We start from the raw sequence: 17,132 nt of genomic DNA, 5'->3' as shown, positions 1-17,132 counted from the left end.
GGATGACTTGAGTTCAAATCTAGCCACAGATACTTACTAGCTATGTGACTCTGGGCAAGTCATATAACTGCTGCCTGCTTCAGTTTCCTCATCTGTAAAATGGGGATAATGATAACACCCACCTCCCAGGGTTGTTGTGAGGATCAACTGAGATAATTGTAAAACATTTTGCAAACCTTAAAGTGTAAAAGGAAATGCTACTTGTTAAGAAACCCAACCACTTAATGGAAAGCTGGGACTATAACCCAGCTCTCTTGACTGCATATCCAGTACTTTGTCTACACCACCTTGCTTCCCTCCTTTTGACTCATTCAGCTTCAAGCTTGAATATTTCACTTCTTTCTACCTGTATAGTGAGCATGATACCTCTATACACTATTGCCAGACACACTGAGAATTGATCTAAACCTTTTCAGGTGATTAGAGATCCATTTAGGTCTCAGATGTATTCAGTCAGATCCTATTCCCCACCTACTCCTGTATACCACTAGTTTGTTTCATAAAGAACCAAATCCTTTCTGTTGTTGGGCTCTGCCAGAGGCTGGACCACTATTTGCCAATAATTAGGGAAATCTGTGGGTAGAGGCTCAAGATAGAAGGAAAATATATCAAATCCTAAGACTCGAGGAAAAGCGAAGTTGGCAAAGGCCTAATTGGTCTATTAATGTAGAAACAGTGGGGTGACACTCTCTAAGGGCCTGAGGTGAATGAATGAATCAGTCGCCCATCAGAGTTCAAAGCTGATGGAATATATGCTAAAGATTAGAAATCTGAAGTGCAAAGAGTATAGGAATTACTACTTTCTCAGACTCTAGCCACTTCCTGGAAGTTAAAGTCCTATGTTGAGCTGCATAGTGGTGGTCATGATTGGGCCTTGCTGTCTCCTGCTAACTCCTCCATTCCCACCAATTTAGGGACCTATATACCTAGTATCAAAAGTTATTCAGTATTTCCAGGTGCAAATTGGAATGAAAATATATGTCATTATGTAATTTTTAATTGATTTTTATAGATAATTGGTTGAAACCTGGATATGTGAAGATGTGATGGATTCATTTTCCAGAATTGAGGGATATGTAAGCCAAAGGCCCTTTTGTGAACCAAAACATGATCTTTTTGCATGCTGGCCAAAACAAATGCAAAATAAGATGTAGTTTTGCTAACATCAAAAGCACAAATTACCTTATGGGGCTTCCTTGGAGTGATTGTTGGGTATTGTGATGATAAAAAGTTCCCCGCCTATGCTTTATACTTTGTGGTTTACGGTTATGTTTAGTTTAGATGTGATCTTAAAAAATGTTTTGAAGTAAAAGTTTTGTTCCCAGTGTAACATACATTAGGTGGTCATCAGGATGGCTTTACACCATCCTCATGTTGTATTTCCGTGCCATGGGGGGCAGTGCCAGTGTTTTATTATTAACATTATTTTTATTTTTCATCTGCAGATCATAAATGAAAGAATAGCTGAGTTCTCTGCTTCTGATGCTCAAAGAAATGTGTGTGCTGTGCTGAGCTGCTGCCAAGGCATTCTCTCAATGCCTGCTCTTGCCATCATTTATACAGCCAAGCATGAGCTGATATTGGAATTATTAAACGAACTGTGCTGGCTGGCATGTCGACATCCAGAAGGAACCTTTATATCCCACTTGTTTGAAGTTCTCCACTTGGCTTTTAGTCAGTACCTCCTGATCCAGCGTCAGCAGGTCAACCCAAACCGTGTGTTTGGGGAAGTGATTGGGCACCTATTCCAGCCATGCCTTGTCTTAAGGCACTTGCTTTCTGTTGGTACATGGACACAATGTGACCAAGGCCGTGTGCGGCAGTACCTCAGCAGGGAAGTTCGGAATCAGATTGAGTTGGTCATTCAAGGTGGAGTCTTTCAGCCAGAATTGTTGTCCTCTTACAAAGAGGAGCTCTTATTGAAAGAGCAGTCAAAGGACAAGAAGAAAGAGGCTATTAAAAATATCCTGACACCAACCAACACCATGATCAACAAACTGGTTGATGTAGGCTCCTGTGAACCATCTCTCCATGTAACTGTTGTGGCTAGCTCAGTGTCTTTGCTATATAAACTCTTTCTGGATTCTTACTCTAAGGAAGAAAATCAACTTGTTTGTTTCCATTTACTCCCCAAGCTTTTTGACTGCCTACGGATTTCATGCCTCCCAGATGAGCAGGTAGAGGCCCTTTCCCTATCAGACTGGACTAATGAACTTTTGGTGGTAGAACAACTCCTGAACTTAGTGGCTAACAACAATATCTACAATGTGGCTGCTGACCGGATCCGGCACAAGGAGATACAATTCCAGTTTTATCGTCAACTTGCTGAGCTCCTGATAAAACATTCACAGGCCTCTGTGCCAGCATGGTTCCGATGTCTCAAGAATTTGATCTCCTTGAACCATCTGATTGTGGAGCCAGATCTGGATGACCTGGTTGCTTCAGCCTGGATTGATGCCGAAGTAACCGAGCCTCGAACCAAGAAGTCTCAGGAAGCCCTCATCAATGCACTGTTCCAGACTTATGCCAAACTCAGACAGGTGCCTCGGTTGTTTGAGGAAGTTTTGGGGGTAATTTGTCGGCCAGCTGCTGAGCATCTGAGACAACCTGTTTTGACTTTGAACCTGACAGTAGTGCTTCGGGATTGTCTCATGGAGTTGCCTCCAAATCAGATCTTGGATACTTGGTCCCTTCTGCTAGAGAAGTGCCAGACGTTCGTGCTGCCTTATGTGAAGGGTGATTCTGACATGGCCCTCAAGTTGCGGTCCCTGAGTTTATTGCTGCATGGTATCTTGTTTAGCATGCGATGTTTGGATAGTGGCACTCCACTGCCTGTTGTCAAGCGCACTCAGCAGGTGATGGAGAAAATGCTTCAAGAGGTCATTCAACCTATGCTTGACCTTCTAAGCAATTACCAGTCCCGGACTTCAAAGCTTGATCTGTGGCTGGAAAAGGTCAGGGATTCTGCACTCCTGTTGTCCTATACGTGGGCAGAAATTGACACTATGCTTAATTTGAACTGCAGGCAATATGTCCCTGTAGTGGGAGCTGTTACAGACATTTCCTCTGAGAGCTTGAGCCTGTCTTCATTCCTTGCAGGTATTAATATGAAACAGTGGGAAAAGGTACAAGAACTTACAAATCATTTTGCCTTCATTAGCAAGTATTGCTTAGAACTGCTATATATGCAGAAAATGAAAAGGACTTTAATGCGAATGAGCTTCCAGTCTGACATAGACCTTCAAACTTTAAAGGATGATGCTGCCTTTATTCTCCATTCTGGCAAAAAAAACATGAGACAAGGGGAGATAACTATGTGGAATCACCAAATAGGGACATTGAGTTCTTCCTCTTACCCAGTGGCACACTGGCACTTGATTGTGTCAAATATTACAATTCTTCTTTCCTATCTCTCTTCAGATGATGTGACCTATGTAGCCAATGTAGTTCTTAGGACTTTGCCCACCACTGAAATCCAGGAAAGTTCAGCAGAAGAATCCTCAATCACAATTAGACAGGTGTCACAAGCTTTGTTTCACAGTCCCCTTTTTCCAGAAATGCAGTCCCTCCACTCTGCTTTCTTAAGCTGTGTAATTGAGAGATGCACTAGGATTCTGTTTTCTGGCAACCATAATGACAAGAAATTCCTTAGTCAACAGCTACCTTGGCTTTTTGAAAAGGGTCACATAATAATAACACAATGGGAAATCAAATCTGAAAAAGATGGACCTGAATCTTTGGAATCAAAGGAAGAAGTTGCTCAGAACTTACTGACGTTAGCAAAGACAGACATCCCCATTATTTTGAAGGGAGACCAACTAGAAAAAATCATGGGCATACTGGAATTTTTTTCTGTTTTAAAATTGGACTCTCTCTTGCCATCATACCATGTACATTGTTTTCTTCTGTTGCTATCCATAGCAACCAACACCAAAGCCGATAGCTCTTGCTTCTCAACAGGGAGTCTCAAATTTCTAATGACTTCTTACCGGCTTCTTAATTATTTGCAAAAGGGCAAAAATGCCCGCTTGGTGTTTAAAATCATGTATGCTAGTGATATATTTGAGGTCATATTGACCTCACTGTTTAATGTGAGCAAGAGATTTCTCATTGATGTGGACATACCTTCCTGGTTGGAATTCCTCCAGGTAGTAGAGACTTTCTTAGAACATTTTTTTGAGGTGACCATCCAGTTGAAGCTGAGTCTGGTCCTCAATTTTGAGAAAATCTTATCATTTATCTCAAATTGCACAATATACAAGGAAACAACCTCAGGCAAGCAGTTGGAAAACCGAGGCTCCCCAAGCAGACAACTTCTTTTGGTGTCTTTAACTAAATTGTGCCAAATTTTGAGTTGTTATGTTGAGCAGAAGAAGTTCTCAAGTAGGCTGCTTGACTTGTTGCAGCAAGCCATCCTCCACACCAGAGTATTTGTCCAGCTTTGCTCAGAGAACAAAGACTGGCTCCTTCCTTCAGTTTTCATTTCATCTGTTACCACACTCCTTAAAGTTGAACTGAGCCATCAGTCCTGGGCCAGAGACACAACATGTTCAGAAGCCAAAGACAACATGCTGCTTTCCCATACTGCTTTGTATAGGAAAGTTTATTCTTGGATACTGACAGAATTGCCGAGTCTGGCAGCAAATGACCAGTCATTCAAGTTAGCCTTGCAGTTCTTGACACTGTCCTCTTCTACGCTAGAGTTGCATCCCAGTGAGGATACAGTTTTTGTTAACATATTTAATTCCATAAAAAGAGTACTTGTTGGTATGTTGCTTTTTTCTTCAGCTAATTTTATATTATCTACTATGAATTATTATGAAAAATGCTTCTGGGGCTTTTGCTTGTTTAAAATTTAACTACGTACAATTTTTGAAGTATAGTACTGTCTTTTTTTCTTAATGGCCAGCCACCTATCCACCCTTGATTAAACTGGATGGAACAGTTCCAGTTGTTCCATTTCACTAGTGATAATGGCTCTTTCTTTTCTCAGAATCATTTGAAAAAAAGACTACTCTGTGTCTGATCTTTCTTAATATAGGCATACTTTGTATAAGGTTGCACTGACCAATGACCTTTTTTGTAGAGAGACACCATTGTGTGGTAGAGAGAACTTTTGAATTGGGATCAGGAGACCACGGTTCCACATAAGGGCCTGACACTTACTAGATATGTGACCCTGAGCCAGGTTTAGCCTCTCTTAGCTTCAGTTTTCTTATTTGGAAAGGTGGTCTGTTGATGCTTGCATTATCTACTTTGCATCTTCCTTGTGAAACAAGTGTTTTTTTAAAACCTACAAACTATATAAATGTAAACTCTTATTACTTCTAACAAAATCTAACCATGGTCACGAAACTACTGTGATATCATTTGACCAGTCACCTAATTTTAATGTTATTCTTGGGGAATGACCTTCCCCTATTCTCAGAATAATGCTTTTAAATGCATAAAATAAAGTATATAGAATTACAGAGGAAACTAATTATTGAAATGCAATGTTAAAAATGTTTTTTTTAAAGTTAATGAACTCCAGGTTAACAATCCCTGAATTAAAAGTATTAAGTAAGATATCCCATCATTATCATTTGTTTTTGTTTTAGAGCTACTGTGCTGTTAAAAAAAAAAGTAACATGTCATAGGGTGGAGGAAACTCATAAGGGATTGTTAAGGTTTTTAGCCATCATGTTCTGTAGTGATTTATTGGGCTATCTTATAGTTTATAATTGTTGATAGGAAATAATTTACCTACAGACAAGGAATAAACAGTAACTTGTATTTAGCTAGTTACACCATCACTTAGAATCCATGATTTTTGAAATAGAGGGTGGGGCAGATCAGTTCATTAATCTAATGTACCTCTTACAATAAAGGTACAGATTTCTTTCTCCCAGTTGACAAGCTCATAGCCTGTGAGGAGATGACATATCTTTTCTGATTTATCTGTTGATGGCTACAAAGCTTTGTTTCTAGTTCAAGGCAGGGCTGTATTAACAAGTGAATGTTGCGGTTTAGAAAGTGAAGCCACCTGGACTGTCTAGGACTAAAGCCAGAGTTTGAGTGTTGTGGCCTGAATAGCACTAGTATTGTCCCAGTCTTCAAAAGCCTCTCTATATCTCCAGTTCAGTTGTAAGTTAATTTAAAAAGGCTTTGATATCTCTTTGCTGTGTCCTTTTATATCAGCTACTCTAAGAAAGACAATCATCTCCTAATAGAGCTAAAATTTGGTCATTTGTTCAGGCCAATGATAGGGATCTGAAATGGATTGCCTGTTAGAATAGTATCTGAAGTACCACTTCCTCTGCCCTTTGTTAAATGCAGAACCGTATCATTGCCCTTTTTTCTGCTTTAACCTCATAGTACCATGGACTCAATGGTACTCAAAACTCTTGGTCAGTTGCTGAAAAAGTTAATGTGATCTTAAGCTCCATTAGTGTGTTTAGATCAAGGGAGATTGTTGTTCTAGTGAACTGTCTGCCATTTAAATCGCATGTGGAGTATTTCATTTAGATCCGGGTACCATATTTAAGTGGGTTATTGACAAACTGGAAAAGGAGGATGGTCAGGAAAGTGGTGGGCCTGGAAATCATGTTAGGAGGAGACTGGAGTAGAACTGAAATGTGATCACTATCGGCAAAAATTTGGAGGGCCATGATCTGAAAAAGAGTCTTGCGCAGCTCGAGAATTGGACCATGTGAACATAGACCTTGAGCTGGAAAGGACCTCAGAAGCCAGCAAAGCCAGCTAGTCCAACACCCTTATTTTATAGATAAGGAAACTGAGGCCACACAGGGAGTGTTAGAAGTGAGACTTAAACTGAAATCCCCTGACTCCCAAGTCAGTGATCTTCCCACGGCACCATGCCTCTTCAGATTGTAAACTAACAGGAGGCTAATTTCAGTTTGGTCTAAGGAAGAACTTTGAAAAGCATTTAGGACAGTTAAAGATGGAGTGGGTTGACTTGTAAGAATTCTTCATTACTGGAAATACTCAGCTCAATGGCTACCTGTTAGGGATATTCTAGAGTAGATTCATTCATGTGTTTGTTGGGCAATTGGACTTAGTAACCTTTCAATTCCCTTCCAATGTGAAGTTTCTAGAATTATTTTTGCATTTTGATACTATCAGCTCAGCTTTTAACGTTTTAAATTAGTCCATATGTTCAGAAGAAAATCATAGCTATTTCTTAAAAGGTGGGGCATATACCCAAATCATACTTAGTACAAAAAAATAAGTCATACATGAGTTTTCAGATAATTAAAAATGCATTATCTTTACTTTTGTTTTTCTCTTTTCCTTTTTTTTAATAGAGGAAATCTTTGGTTGTTGGCTCTATGTATACATATGTGTGTATGTGTACATGTGTGTGCAAGTGCACCCGCACACATCACAAACAAAAGCACTCTTAGCTTGTGATTTGAGGAGCAGTTGGAGTTTCTGGATGTGGTTGAGAGTTATTGAGTTTATACTTATAAGTATTAGTAGTGTAGATATCTTCTCAATATGTGAAAATGCGAAGGATGTTTTGTCTTTTGAATTTTCTGCAAAGTTAATTCAAATATACTATGAAAAAAAATGAGCCAGTAGGGTCTTTTAAAAAAAAATCCAGTGGATTGTATCCACATTGTAGACTGGGTATCACTTCTGTGTTCTGGTCCTACTTGACTAGATTAGTTGTATAACCTTGAGCAAAGCACTTAACCATCTACACTGCAGTTTTCTCATCTGTAAAATGGAAGGAAGGAATGGGCAAAATATTCTTTTTTTTTCATATTTTCACATTTAATTAATTTATTTTGATTTATCAACAATCACTTCTATATACTTTTCAGTTTAAAATTTTTCTCCCCCTTCCTTCCCACCTCCCTCCCCAAAACAGTGCACAATCTGATATAGGCTATACATTTACTTTCCTATTGAACATATTTTCACATTGTTGAAGTTTTAAGTAAAAATTAAACCAATAGGAGAAACCATCAGAAAGAGAAAACAAAACTCAACAAAAGAGAAAAAAAAGGAAAAAAGCGATTCAACTTTCACAGTTATGATTACTATCTGTGTCTTTTTCTCTATCCTTTTCCCCCCCATTTATGCTTTTCTTTCTCCTGTGTCTCCTTCCCCCCTCACCAGTACTTTGCTTTTGACCACGCCTCCTTCAGTCTTCCTCCTTCTATTTCCCTCCCCCTTTCCCTTCACCCCCACTCTTCTTCCCTCCCTTCCATCCCCCCTCCCTTTTCTTTCCCCTTTTCCCTCCTACTGCCCATAGGGCAAGTTAGGTTTCCATACCTAACTGATTATGTTATTCCCTTCTTGAGCCAAATCTGATGAGAGCAAGGTTCAAACAACTCACCCCCTCCCTTCTTTCCCTCTGCTGTAATAGGATTTTCTGTCTTTTCCTGTAATGTAATTTACCCTTGTCTGCTCCTCCTTTCTCAGTACATTTTCTAAGATCAGACTAATCCACTTACTTGGATCCATTTAACCCACTTGATTAGATTTTTTTTTATCATTACATCAAAGTCAACTAATATCCACCCCTTTATGTATACTCCTTTAACATGTATATAACAATACAGTTCTCAAGAGTTGCAAGTATCATCTTCCCTTGTAGGGATGTAAACAGTCTGCCCTTATTAACAACATTTTGTATCTTTCTGTCCCATTTACCTTTTTATGTCTTTCTTGAATCTTGGGCTTGAAGATCAAATTTTTTGTTGAGCTCTGGTCTTTTTATGAGGAAGTTTGGAAGTCCCCTATTTCATTGAATATCCATCTCTCCCTTGAAAAATCATGCTCATTTTTGCAGGGTAGTTGATCCTTGGCTGCAATCCAAGCTCCTTTGCCTTATGGAATATGTGTTCCATGCCCTGGTCTTTTAATGTAGAAGCTGCAAGGTCCTGTGTAATCCTGACTGTGGTTCCATGATATTTAAATTGTTTCTTTCTGGCTGCTTGCAGCACCTTCTCTTTCATCTGGTAATTTTGGAATTTTGCTATTATATTCCTTGGTGTTGTCAATTTGGGATCTCTTTCAGGTGGTGAGTGGTGTATTCTTTCTATGGTTATTTTCCCTTCTGGTTCTAGGACTTCAGGGCAGTTTTCCTTTATGATTTCCTGAAAGATACTGTCCAGGCTCTTTTTTTCATCATGATTTTCAGGTAGTCCAATGATTTTTAAATTGTCTCTCCTAGATCGATTTTCCAGGTTGGTTGTTTTACTGATAGGTATTTTATTTTCATTATTTTTTCATTTTTTTGTTTCTGTTTGACTGATTCTTGCTCTCTCATAGAGTCATTAGTTTCCATTTGTCCAATTCTAGTTTTTAACAGATTGTTTTCTTCTGTTAGTTTTTGTACTTCCTTCTTCAGTTGGCCAATTGTATTCTTAAGGGATTTGTTTTCTTCAGTGTACTTTTTTCCCCAGTTTGCCAATTGTGTTTTTTAGGGACTTGTTTACTTTTTTTCCAATTAGCCAATTGTATTTTTTAAGGACTCTTCTACCTCTCTCATTAGACTTTTAAAATCCTTCTTGAGCTCTTCTAAGAAGGCTTTTTGGGCTTCAGACCAGTTCATATTCCCTTTTGATGTTGCAGATGTGGGTTTGTTGACAATGTTGTCCTCTTCAGAATTTGTCTTGATCTTCACTCTTCTCATGATATGAATCTATGGTATGTTTCTTTTTACTGTGGTTTCTTTATTCCCTGGCCTTTAAAGAGATTGAGCTCTCCTGCTGGGAACAGAGGCCACTGACCCAAGCTTCTTGTGCTGGGAGCCTAGGTCTCGGTCACTGGCTTTGTGTGCTGGGGCCTCTTATGTTGGCAATTGGAGGCTGTAGGGTTTTGGCAGCTTACCTTATGTTGGGCTGGAATCAGCCTGCTTTTCCTTTCCTTTAGCTTTCTTCAGCTCCTTTTAGATGGGTGCTGCGGGGTGTTTATCTGCCTGGGGCCCCTTGCAATGCTGCCTCCCGGTGCTAATGCACTGGGAGATTCCTTTGTAGTAGAGTGCCAAGGCACCTGGTGTTTTTTGAGCTGGTTTCTACCGGTTCCCCCACCCTCAATGAGGCACTCGGAGGTCCAGGTGTTGGTGTTTGCCTGCTCTACTATCTGGGCTTCAGGATCTCCTCCTTGTTGACAGTTGGAGGTACTGGGTTGGAATCAGCAAGACTGGGACTTTAGAAAGACTCTAGGTTGTTTTCTTCAGCTCCTTTCAGATGAATGCTGTAGGGTGCTTATCCACCTGGGGCCCTTTGTAGTGCTGCTTCCCTTATTTTTGCTGAGGTACTGGGAGACTTGTTTGCTGGGCTGCTGTACTGCTGTTCCCTGTCTTTCTTCTAGTTCAGCTGTTTTGGGTTTTTTTTTCCTAGGGTGATATTTTCTGGGTTTTCAGAGGTTGATAGGGGAGGGTGAGAGTGACTACCTTTTCACTCCACCATCTTGGCTTCCGGAAGCAGAAGTCTTCCAAAATAATCTTAAAGGTCCTGTCTAAGTAGAAGTCTAATTTGTTTCTTTCCAGTGCCCATGTGTGGGATGACAAGACAATGCCTTAAGGCAAACAGCTTTAATTTCCCTGCCCCATTTCTGGTAGTCAGTACGTTTCTGATCTAGCCCCCAAAATGTTCCAGAGATGACTGAGCCTGTAGGTCCAGGGGAGAATTGTCATGTGAATCTGAACCAATGTTGTCTCCTTAGGCTTCTGTAGACTGGCATTAGTCACTTCTTTAAACCAAAGGTCTAATAGGCCCAACTTCCTCTAGAACCTCTCCCCAACCCTGTCTCTAGAGAGGATTCTCTGTGTCAGACAAAGCATAGGGTTTTTTGTAGTTGTTGAGTTGTTTCAATTGTGTCTGACTCTTTGTGACTCCAGTTGGGATTTTCTTGGCAAAGATACTTGAATAAACCTACTTTCTTCTCTAGTTTATTTAACAGATGAGGAAACTGAAGCAAACTGAGGGTTAAGTGACTTGCTCAGGATCACACAGCTAGCAAGTGTCAGAGGCCCTATTTGAACTCAGTTTTTCCTGACTCCAGATCTGGCATTCTGTCCACTGAACCACCTAGCTACCCAAAAACATAGAGTAAAAAAGCCATTTATTTCTCTACAGCAACCCTGAGAGGCAGATGTTATTATTATCCCATTTAACAGATAAGGAAATTGAGGCAAACAGAGGTTAAATGACTTGCCCAGGGTCACACAGGTAATAAATGTCTGAGTCCAGTTTTGAACTAAGGTCTTCTAACTCCAGGCCCAACATTCTAGTCATTGTGCCATCTAGCATTCAGGCCCTGTGTTTTGTCAGCCCCCCCCCCCCTTCATTTAAGCTTGCTCTCCTCACTTCTGAAGGATGGAGAGCCCAAATAATTTTTGGAAATATCCCTGTCTGTGGGTCAGAAGGTCTGTTACTGTCCAGTCATATGGTCTTAGGCAAGTGACTTAATCTCATTGTGTTCAGTTTCCTAATGTCAAATGAGGACTATGGAGTATGGATCTCTTATGGTCATTCTAGCTTTAAAATTGGGGGCTTAATATGTGTAGAGCTAGATGGCGCAGTGGATAGAGCACCAGTCCTGGATTCAGGAGGACCTGAGTTCAAATCTGGCCTCAGACACATAACACATACTACCTGTGTGACCCTGGGCAAGTCACTTAACCCCATGGCCTAGCCAAGAGAAACAAAAGAAAACAAAACAAAATATGTGTAGAGCTAGGCCTTTCAAGATGGGGCAGTCCCTGTCCTGTGATTTTAGGAGCCCCTGTAGGGTGACCTGCTCCAAAGTATGTTTTCTCCACCTGCTTATTGACCTTTGAAATTCCTTTATAGAGAATGAGCCTTTAATCCAACTATTAGAGACAAGGTTAAAGTGAAAAATATCCCATGGAGAGGCAACATTTAAATTCACATTGTTGTGAAGGAGTAATGGGGGAGGAAGGCGAGAGCAATAGGGGACTGCACTCTGAAGGGGGAGAGTGGGTGGTATAAAAAGAACATCTCTTAAGATCACCTGCCTGCTTCATAATTTTGTTTAGGTTTATCCTGAACATATTAATAGTTTTAGAGAAAAAAACCAGGTAGAAAATAAACAAAATCAGATAAACTTTAAAGCTAGGATAGTTTTTCTTCTAAATCAACCTGACAAGTGATGGATTTTTCTTTCTGTGTTCACAGATCCTGGAATACACATCAGTGAAGATGTGGAACCTCTTATGGTAGTACTGTTTAACCAGCTGCTAGTTGAAAGCACCACTGAGGAGTTCCAGATGATAATGCAACATATACTACAGGGACTAGAGATCAGTAACATTTGGAGACCAGATAGAAACGTGAGTGATTCTCTTATCTGTTTCTAAGGTGTTTGGCTTGTTTGTCTTTTCTAAAGTTTTATTTACCTGATCTTTATGCAAATGGAAAAACTTTTGAGATGTTATATCCCTGGATTCATGTCCTGTCTTTGACACATATTGGCTATATTATCCTGAGTAAGTCATTTAACCTCTTAATGCTTCAAGCAACTCTCTTAACTACACATTTTAGAACAAATGTAGATCTTTGTTGGTTGAAGAAGTTCGTTTTTGAGAGCTCCCTGTAATGATGAAATTACAGATTTGATTAAAAAAAGATAATTAGAATGCAGATCCGAAGCATAGTATTTGCTCTTTTATTTCCTTCTGTTTTGTTTGTTTCTTCTTTCTTGTGGTTACTCTTGTTGGTTCTAATTCTTCTTTACAACATGACTAATGTGAAAGCATGTTTAATAGGAATGTATATGTAGAGCCTATATTAGATTGTATGCTGTCTTGGGGAGGGAGGGAGAGAAAATTGAAAACTCAAAAGCTTGTGGAAATGAATGTTGAAAACTAAAAATTAATTAATTATTTAATTATTAAGAAAAGATGATGAAACTTGTCTCTTTTATCTTTTGTGATCTCTATCCCTTTTTCTGGTTATGAATTGTTCCCAAACAACTGATCTGAAAGGTACATATTACTTTCTAGATTTTCCTAACAGTTCTCATAGGGTCCTTCCCCCAACATTTTATATTCTTGGACTTATCAAACACTGGGCTACTATGTTTAATTGCTTTTGGATCCTGCTAATCTACTTTCTTATAATGATTTTTAATAGCTTTTTGTCCAGTACCAATTTCTTTTCATGTCACTTACATTTCCCGTGTTATGTCTCTCTCCCAACTAACCAGAGAATCATTCCTTATATGAATGAGTAAAAAAAAAAAAAGAAAAATTCTGCAAACTAACCAACGTATTGAAAAGTCTTACATTATATATGATTTTCCATACTCAGTTCTCCACTTCTGCAAAGAAATAGTGGGAAGTATTTTCATATATATGTCTTTTGAGGGGCTGGCATTCAGTTTTGATTTTTTTTTTTATTATAGCTTCTATTTATGTTATTGTAGTCATTGTATATGTTGATTTCCTTTTCCCACTTACTTCATTCTGCATCAGTTTGTGTCTTTCCATTCTTTGTATTAATCATGTTCATTGTTTCTTATAACACAGTGATATTCCATTGTGTTCATATGCCATAATTTGTTTAGCCATTCTTCAGTTGATGGATCTCTACTTTGTTTCCAGTTCTTTTCTACCACAAAAAGTGCTGCTGTAAATATTTTAATGTATATGTGATCATTTAAAAAATTATTGACCTCGTTGGGACATATGCCTATTAGTGCACTCTCTGGGTCAAAGAATAGAAATTCAGTCACTTATTTTGCATAATTCCAAATTTCTTTCCAAACTGTGTTCATTCTTAAGTCTACTAAAAATGAGTTAATGTGACCGTCTTTCCATAGGCCCTTCAACATTGACTTCCTATCTTTTATCATTCTTGCCAATTTACTGGTGGCGAGGTGGAATCTCAGTATTGTTTTGACTTGCATTTCTCTTGATTATTAGTGATTTAGAACATTCATATGGTTGTTAATAGTTTGCAGTTCCTCTTTTGAAACCTGTTTATTTATATCCTTTGACCATTGTCTATTGAGAAATAGCTTTTGGTCTTAAATGTTTCTGTTATATGTAATGGCTATCAGACCCTCAATCAGATATTAGATACAAAGCTTTTTCCCCTCAGTATGACATCTTCCCTTTTCTTAGTTGCATTATTTTCTTCAGGCAAAAGCTTTTTAATTTCATAAAATCAAAATTACCTATTTATGTTTTTATAAGTTCCCCTTTTCCCTTCTCCAGTGAAGAATTTACCCCCAACCTTTAGCTATGAAAGATACCCAATCTTGTCTTTTTTTCTATTTAAAAAAAATAGTATTACCTTTAATATTTAGGACCCATATCCATTTTAAATTTATTGTGGAATGTGGTTTAAAGTGTTGGTGTAAACCAAATTAGGTTTACAGATCTGCTATCAGACTGCTTTCAAGTTTTTCTCAGCAATTCTTTTCAAATAGGGAGTTCTTTTCTAGATTTTTTTTTTAGGTTTTTCAAACAGTTATGTTATTTCTCTTTCTTCCTTATTTAGTATGTTCCATTGAGCTACTTTTCTCTCTTTTAACTATTAACAAATGGTTTGATGATTGCTTCTTTCTAATATAAGTTGAAGTCTGGTTGTACTATTTCCCCTCTTATCTTTTTTTTTTGTTATTTCACTTGATATTCTAAATCTTTTGTTTTCCCAAATGAATTTTGTTGTTGGCCTAGCTCTATAAAGTCTCCCTTTGGTAGTTTAATTGGTATAGCATAAATCTGTAAATTAACTTTGATAGTATTATCACTTTTATTATATTGGAATGGCCAAAGCATGAGCACTGAATGCCTCTCAAGGTACCTGATTTTCTTTATTTCTGAAAACTGTTTTGTTAGAGTTACTGCATATTCTATTGCAGATAGTAATCACTGATGCCAACTTACATGAAGATACTGATGGCTGACATACTCTCTTATAATTTTGGGACAAAATTGATTCTTTCTTACATTGTCCTATAATCTTTACTATTCTCTCTATTTCCTGGGATTCTTCACCAGTATATGTAAGCCTCAAAGGGATACTCACAGCATTATATTTGTTATAGTAAGACCTTTTATAGTTTTGGTTATAGTGTTAGGTTATGTCATAGCCCCTACCTACTTAGCGATAGAATGGGTAACTCATTTATCAATACACAGAAACTACGTGTTATCCATGTCCTTTGATATCAGTATTGTATTGGATTCTGTTAATGACATTATAGTAATGTTTTTTCTTAAGATTGATTCATTTTCTTCTTCTGCCGCTTTTTTGCCTCTTAGGACATTTTGTCAGCTATTAAATTGATCAAACTGCTGCTCAAATGCCGTTCAGATGGAGAGAAAATAAGATCTTTTTGGGTGGTCTGCCCTCAGATAATCTCAGCTTTAACTGTAAGTATCTTGTGGTTTGACACAGTTATTTAGTCCTTAAACCAGGGGTTCTTAACCTGGGAGTCCATTAGGTTGGTGGTTTTTTGTTTTTTGATTTATATTTTTAATATTTTGGTATCTGTATTTCTGTATAATTATTTTCCTTTGAAATCCTATGTATTTTATTTTATACATTTAAAAACATTGTTCTGAGGAAAAGAATACAGAAAAGGTTAAGAACTCCTTCCTTAGATAATGCCTTCCCCTTTTGTAATTACTTCTATGGGTTAAAACAGAAGAGAAAATATATAGTCTATGTCTTTTGGATAATATTTATTCCTAGAAACCATGATATGAAGGAGATTGCCATAAGAGGAAATCCTTACTATGTATATGCAGTGTTCTGACAGTGTAAAGTGCTGTTATGTATTGGGTTGAATCCATAGCATTAGTGGATAAAGAAGACGGGAAAAAATCTTGGTCTTTATTAGGCAGCATTAAATGACCTGAAAGATAGGCAGTGTGGTATAGTGCTCTGGTCTTGGAGTTAGGAAGACCTTGGGTAGATATTAGGTATGAAAGTATGCCTTTAATCATTTAACTTCTTAGTTTCCCAGACAACTTTCTAAAACTTTAAATGTAGATGAGTTGCTGGTCTACCATCAGTAGAAGGCATTTCCATATTGTGAATTACTTAACATCAATGAAATCTCAGTTCTGTCCGTGAAAGAAAGTGGCCAGAGTAGTGAACTCAGTATAGCAAAAAATGGAGACATTATGTCTTCTGATGTTGCCAACTCAGGATAACTGAGAAAGGATTTGGGGAACTCTGCCACTGTAGAAAATTTTGCTGGAGTTGATAGTCATTGAACTAGTAAAATTTAGTGTGTAATAAGAAAATAAATTTATTTAATGGACTTGGATGCTTCAGATGGGGAGTTATTGTTAAATTCTTAGGAAAATGACATAGTTTGGCACCCTTGAGTGCACTTAGGAAACCTGAAGAGGTTCATAATGGTTCACAGCTTATTTTACAGCAAAATTACTATGGTTTAGTTTGGGAATGAGTAATGTTCCTGTCTTCTAAAGATCCTGAAATTAATAGTTTCAAGACCAAGTTTATTGAGCATAATAAGAATTACCACCTTTATTGGCTCTCACTTAAGTTCTTTAATACACAAGAGAATGATTACCCCAGTCATGAAAAAAAAAAAGGTAGAAGGAGATTTAAATAGGGGGACTAAGAAATTTAATATATTTTCTTAGGCTGTCCTAGTCTCTTTCTATTGAATTTCCATTAGAATATGAATTACTGGTACAATCTTTAAGGTTATCTGTCTCTGGAAACCTTTGGAGACCCTAGATTCTTCAAATGGTATAAAGGAATGGCATTGATGGATTTCACAATAAATATACAGTATAATTTTTTAGTCCTGATCATTTTTGAAAGTTATTCCCAAAACCGTGTTATGCCACAGATATTGAACTTGCATTTCAACCGTAAGAACTGGTCTGCCTAGTATTGGGTTGGAAGCAATTTTAAGCCATGACCTGTCAGGCAGTACCTGGGCCTTTTAATACACGACCTGATTTCCAAAGATATTAATTCACTGTCTGTCACCTTCCATTCATCTCTGAGAAATGTAATAAGTAAGCTTAAACACTGTTGTATTTTTTTGTTTATTGACAATGTTTTATGTGCACTGAGACAAACTTTCAGGTTTCATCTTTTGAGAAGTCGATGAGTTAACTCTGTTCCTAACAAAGGCCTTCTCTCCAAGGTGGATGA

General features: G+C 38.0%; 1 protein-coding gene across 1 annotated transcript in view; it reads left to right on the top strand.

Moving 5' to 3' along the window:
• URB2 (URB2 ribosome biogenesis homolog) overlaps nucleotides 1-17,132 on the top strand; it is a 41,409-nt gene that overhangs the window by 4,801 nt on the left and 19,476 nt on the right. The window contains exons 4-6 of the mRNA XM_021000427.2: nucleotides 1,446-4,767; nucleotides 12,159-12,313; nucleotides 15,254-15,364. Coding sequence (XP_020856086.1) covers nucleotides 1,446-4,767; nucleotides 12,159-12,313; nucleotides 15,254-15,364 — 3,588 coding nt within the window. The remainder of the gene's footprint in view (nucleotides 1-1,445; nucleotides 4,768-12,158; nucleotides 12,314-15,253; nucleotides 15,365-17,132) is intronic.

Source organism: Phascolarctos cinereus, unplaced genomic scaffold (genome assembly GCF_003287225.1).
Source record: "Phascolarctos cinereus isolate Bilbo 61053 unplaced genomic scaffold, phaCin_HiC Scaffold_5;HRSCAF=322, whole genome shotgun sequence".
Lineage (NCBI taxonomy): Eukaryota > Metazoa > Chordata > Mammalia > Diprotodontia > Phascolarctidae > Phascolarctos > Phascolarctos cinereus.
This window is presented reverse-complemented; position numbering and strand designations above follow the sequence as displayed.